Source organism: Octopus sinensis, unplaced genomic scaffold (genome assembly GCF_006345805.1).
Source record: "Octopus sinensis unplaced genomic scaffold, ASM634580v1 Contig17090, whole genome shotgun sequence".
Taxonomy (NCBI): Eukaryota; Metazoa; Mollusca; class Cephalopoda; order Octopoda; family Octopodidae; genus Octopus; species Octopus sinensis.
Genome location: NW_021834793.1, coordinates 59,700 through 65,699, shown reverse-complemented (window position 1 = coordinate 65,699; position 6,000 = coordinate 59,700). Strand labels below are relative to the sequence as shown.

Below are 6,000 nucleotides of genomic sequence, written 5' to 3'. Positions count from 1 at the left end.
AGATGGAATGCCTTTCTAAATTAAGGGAGCTGAAATAATTTCCTTAAATTTTTTTACTTAAATGTTCACAAAAATCACCTGAATTATTTATGAAAAGTAATAAAAAAACCAGCATCATCAACATAATTTATAATTAATGTGCATATATGAAGATCTTTGCTTATTGTAATGGTCAGCATGTAATGCATGACTTGTCATTGTTTCTTTTAAATTCTCATTTACAAATATATAATGCTATGTTAGCTATTACCTAGGGAATGGGGTAGTAAGAAGCAAAAGCAGGTTTACAAATGGTTTCATTTATTGGTAAAGCAAACAAAATTGGCCCAAAACATCTTGCAGCAAACTAGAATTAAATTATTCAATTTAAGCTTTCAGTGTTTTTTTGATTTCCTTGATGTAACTTTCTCGTGGAATTGTGCGCTGCAAAAAAAAAGAACAAATATTTTAGATAGATTTAACCCTTTTGATACTATACTGAAAATGTATCTGGTTCTATGGTGCAGATTTCCTGTATTAAAGTAATATAAATAAAATTATTCCATTAAAATTTCATGTTAATTCATATTTCAAGCACTGTCTTAATAATGACAAAATTATTTTATTAAATTCATCATTATTTTCAAAATTCATTGAAACAATGAAATATGATAACAAGAGAGTTTAAGTTATATAAATTAAAACCTTCCATCAAGATTTTATGTTAATTTATGTTACAAACATCAGCTTAATAATGACAAACTTATTCAACTAAATTCTTGATTATTTTCAAAATTAACTGAAATAAAGCAATGTCTTTCAAAAGAAATATGGTAACAAAAGGGTTGAAAAGAAATTAAAAGCAAGAATTAGAGTTTTTTTTTCTGTATGAAATGTTTTTCAAAGTATTATATATTCAGTCATGTAAATAAGGTTTTTTATACATTTTGTATGTGAATATATCTAGTTTTGATAGCATGAATGGCTAATTCAAGAGGGTCTTTAGAAAACTAAGAGGTTGGGAATTTATATACAGTTACTACCATTACAAGGTATCTAAGGTTATGATATATAACTCTCAAATGTCCCAGTCCTCCGAGCCACAGCTTAGGAACCATAACTAACAGTATCACTAAAACTGACAATTCATTTATATGATTGCAATGTTGAATATTTTTACCTCTAACCTTTCTTTAACTAGTTGGCTTTGCATTAAGTGTATGCGGATCTGGGCAAATGTGACTAAGACGAACAGTATTTTTGATTTGCATAACTGATATGCCTGCAGGCATCCTTGCAAATCCTCTTACCAGATGCTGAATGCTGTTCTCTGGGTCCCTACTTACTCTTTCCACCCTGCCCACATCCTTAGAGTAGGCACAGTCAATGGAAGCACATTCCAAGGTAGGTTTGGTGAGATTGTTGGAATGTGAGAATGGAGGAATGTAGATGTGTGCTGCATGCAAGAAGATAAAGGGGACCTCAGCCAGATACTTCACAGGCAAAGAACAGATATAATTCTGTTGGAAAGGCAATAGTGATTGTAAGGAGGACACGGGGATAATTTTAGCTGAGAACTGGGTGAATAAAGTGATTGAGGTAGTCAGAGTGTGTGATTGGATAACTATGCCTAGACTAGTCTTGGAAAATACATCATCAACTTATTATCTTTGCCTGTGCTTCCAAAAAAGTAGGACTGTCAGATAAACAAAAGATTGATTTTATGATACCCTTTTTCAGATTACCTCAATGATGAACATTAGTGACCTTATTTTCATGGCTGATTACTTCAATGGACATGTTGGGCAGCATGGTGTGATGGAGGTTATAGTTTTGGTACCAGAGATGAGGACAGAACAAAGCTACAGTTTTGTGATGAAACTACCTGATGATCTGCAACACTAACCAGCCAATCCTCTGATCACCTATCAATCTGATGCTCACACAAGCCAAATTAACTACATCCTCACCTATTACCCCCACCAACCCACACCTACCTCCTCCAACTGATATTCATGACTGACCAATTACTACATTTCTCTCTATCCCTTTACTACTTGCCTCTCACACTCCCACAAACTTGCATACTCACTCATACCACTCTCTTTATTTATTCACCTTCCACTAACTTGAAGGTATGCTCTGACACACCCTCACACCATCCTCCTCTTCTTCCAACTGGAGTAACCATGACATTTGTTGCTTGACATATGTTCCTATCCCTCTATCATACTTTAATCTCTCATCACCTGGCATAAAGCTACCACTCCCCAGCCCTCAGTTGAGGAGTAATGTCTTGTGAGTTATTTAGTAATTTCATTAGTGCTGGTACCATTTAAAAAGCACCCAGTACACTCTGTAAAATGGCAGGTGTTAGGATGGGCATCCAACCATAGAAGTCAAACTAAAGCAGACATTGGAGCGTGATGCGGTCCTCTGGTTTGTTAGCTCCTGTCAAACCTCCAAACCATGCCAGCATGGAAAACAGATGATAATGTCGACAGCTATAACTCAGAGCTATAACTCAACCATGGTTATATACAACAAGTAAATGATTGTTATTGTTAATCTTATTTGTGGGAAGAGTGAACCTTCAGCTACACCAGCCAATGCCTCTCTTTTTAAGAGAGTAGGATGTGGTTTGAGGAAGAGTTGGCTGTTTGTTTCTAGCAAGGCAAACAACTGCATAGAGGGTCTTACATGGTTCATGTAAATTATACAACAGTCTCAATAAGAAATTGAAGTTTTAAATGGTGACTTAACAAATCAGTCAGTAGCTCACCAATCACCACATCATCATTATTATTGCTTTGACTTTTACTTTTACTTTTCCATCCCTCATGGGTCAGATAATTTTATTGAGGCAGATTTTCCACAGCCGGATGCCCTTCCTGTTGCCAAACCTCACCAGTTTCCAAATTAGTTAATAGTTCTTCATTGCTGGATATGTCTTCACACAAGATTGGAAACAAAGAATGTCACTTGTCTTAGTGACATTCATTTACAATTACCACACAATGTCATGACAAGGAGACACACACACCCCATATATATCTACTGGTGTACAGTTTCCTCAGTTCACCTGGCTGTTAGGCAAAGGTATCAGGTCATCTGAAATTATTACCAGTGTTAGACAAACACCCTACTTGTAGTGACATTTGTCTTCCACCTACTGTACACCATAACACCAGGGAAACTATGAGGTTGCTTGATGTAATAGAAATAACGGCCAAATCTCCTTAGAAAAGGTCATTCAGAAATGTAGCTTCTGGGTTCCCAGCACACAAGTAAGAAACCACAGGATGGTCGTGACTGGAATGCCTTTTGATCATAGATCTGCTCGGTCAGGGCTCATCAGGAGCTAAACAATAATTAGCAGTCTTTAAAAACCTGTTGGGCTTAGAATATATATTCAAGGATGTGTGTGCTCATCACCAGTCATAAAGAGAGACATTCTGTATAGTAAATAAGGGGTTTACATCTGCAACATAAAATAGTTTTAAAATACTCCAGTCCTAAAGACACCAACATATAACAATTAAGATTTAAAATTATCTTTCTTCATTAATGATTAAACAAACATAGCATGAGAGGTGTCAGTTAAAACAACTAACACCTCACACACAAGACCTATCACATATTTTGCTCTCTTTACTTCCCTTATGACTTACAAGGCAATTAAGTTCCCAGCGTGGAATTAAAAGGATCAATTTGCCTGAAATCAGCTTACAACTGAAATCAAAGACCCAGTCATCATCATCTTTTAGTATCTGTTTCCATACTGGTATGGGTTGGATGGTTTGACAGGATCAGACAAACCAGAGGGCTGCATTGGGCTCCAATATCAAATTGGAGCTTATATATATATATATACAGTGTACATTTAAACACATAAGAGGTAGCCATCATAGGACTACCTGCACACTAGAGAGGACAGTTAAATTCCGAACCACTATTCGAGATAAAATACTGAAGGGAATGAAAAATAAAGATATTTACCATTTAACTCCTAGACCAATGGTTTCAGACTTTATTTTAGAAAATAAAATAATTTGCTGGGCGAAGCCTTCTTCAGCAGGTACACCTTAGATTAATATATACACGAGGCAATCCATCATCATCATCTTTTAACATCTGCTTTCTATGCTAGCATGGATTGGACGATTTGACTGAGGTCTGGCGAACCAGATGGCTGCACCAGGCTCCAATCAGATCTGGCAGAGTTCCTACAACTGGATGCCCTTCCTAATGCCAACAACTCCAAGAGTGTAGTGGCTGCTTATATGTACCACTGGCATGAGGGCCAGTCATGCGGTACTAGCAACGGCCACGCTCAAATGGCACTTTTTATGTGCCACATGCACAGGAGCCAGTCCAGTGGCACTGGCAACGACCTCACTTGAATGTTTTGTCATGTGCTACCAGTACAAGTGCCAGTAAGGCGATGCAAGTAACAATCATGCTCAAATAATGCTTTTTACGTGCCACTGGCACGGAAACCAGTTTGTTGCTCTAGCAATGATCATGCTTGGATGGTACTCTTAGCGCTCCACTAGCATGGATGCCAGTCATCAAATTTGATTTTGATTTCACTTGCCTCAACAGGTCTTCGCAAGCAGAGTTTAGTATCCAATGAAGGAAAGGTATGCATAAGTGGGATGGTTACACCCCTGGCATAGGCCACGAGGTTATGGTCTCACTTGGCTTGCCGAGTCTTCTCAAGCACAGCATATTTCCAAAGGTCCTGGTCACTAGTCATTACCTTGGTGAGGCCCAATGTTCGAAGGTCATGCTTCACCACCTCATCCCAGGTCTTCCTGAGTCTACCTCTTCCACAGGTTCCCTCAACCACTAGAGTGTGACACTTTTTCACACAGCTATCTACATCCATTCTTACCACATGGCCATACCAGCCCAATCGTCTCTCTTGCACACCACATCTGATGCTTCTTAGGTCCAACTTTTCTCTCAAGGTACTTACACTCTGTCGAAAATGCACAGTGACATTACACATCCACCGGAGCATACTGGCTTCATTCCTTGCGAGCTTATGCATGTCCTCAGCAGTCATGGCCCATGTTTCACTGCCATGTAGCCTGGCTGTTTGTACACGTATCATACAGTTTACCATTTACTCTGAGCGAGAAGCCCTTTGTCACCAGCAGAGGTAAGAGCTCTCTGAACTTTGCCCAGGCTATTCTTATTCTAGCAGCTACACTTTCAGTGCATCCTCCCCCGCCACTGACTTGGTCACCTAGGTAATAGAAGCTATCAACTACTTTTTTCCCTGGAATGTGGCGGAAGTTGTTCTCTGCACATTTTTAGTGTTTATTGCTCCTGAGCATCTGCCACATACAAAAACTATCTTCCCAGTTAGCCTTCCTTTGACATTGCTGCACCTTTTATGTGTCCATAGCTTACATTAGGTACATCTTGTAGATTTTCTACCTACGCCTTTTCTACAGATCGAGCAGGGTCAACTACCTGAAGGATTTGTGGTTTGCCTGCCTTCCTACTTATTAGGACTTTGGTTTTAGCTAGGTTGACTCTAAGGCCCTTCGATTCTAATCCTTGTTTCCACACCTGAAACTTCTCCTCTAGTTCTGATAGTGACTCAGCAATTAGAGCAAGGTCGTCAGCATAGAGGAGCTCCCAGGGGCATCCTGTCTTGAATTCCTCTGTTATACATTCTAATTTTTATACATTCTAATTTTTCAAATCAACAGCACAAGCACAACTCCTTGTTGGTGGTAAATAAATATGCCGGCTTTTTCATTTCGGAAATTATCCAAAAAATTATCAGTAATTAATATTATCAAAGGGTAATCTGGAATACTAGAAATTTCCCATACCATTGGCCTAGCATGTAAACATTAAGTCAGTAGACTATATGTTATTCCTATAAATAGAGTGTACATTTAAACACATAAGAGGTAACCATCATAGGACTACCTGCACGCTAGAGAGTTACATGGACAGTTAAATTACGGACCACTATTTGAGATAAAATATCGAAGGGAT

The 6,000-nt window shown here is 38.4% G+C and overlaps 1 protein-coding gene across 1 annotated transcript in view; it reads right to left on the bottom strand.

Moving 5' to 3' along the window:
- Window positions 1-283: 283 nt before the first annotated feature.
- The window catches only part of LOC115230998 (histidine--tRNA ligase), a 61,894-nt gene continuing 56,177 nt past the window's right edge, over window positions 284-6,000 (bottom strand). The window contains exon 15 of the mRNA XM_029801093.2: window positions 284-423. Coding sequence (XP_029656953.2) covers window positions 367-423 — 57 coding nt within the window. The 3' untranslated portion in view covers window positions 284-366. The remainder of the gene's footprint in view (window positions 424-6,000) is intronic.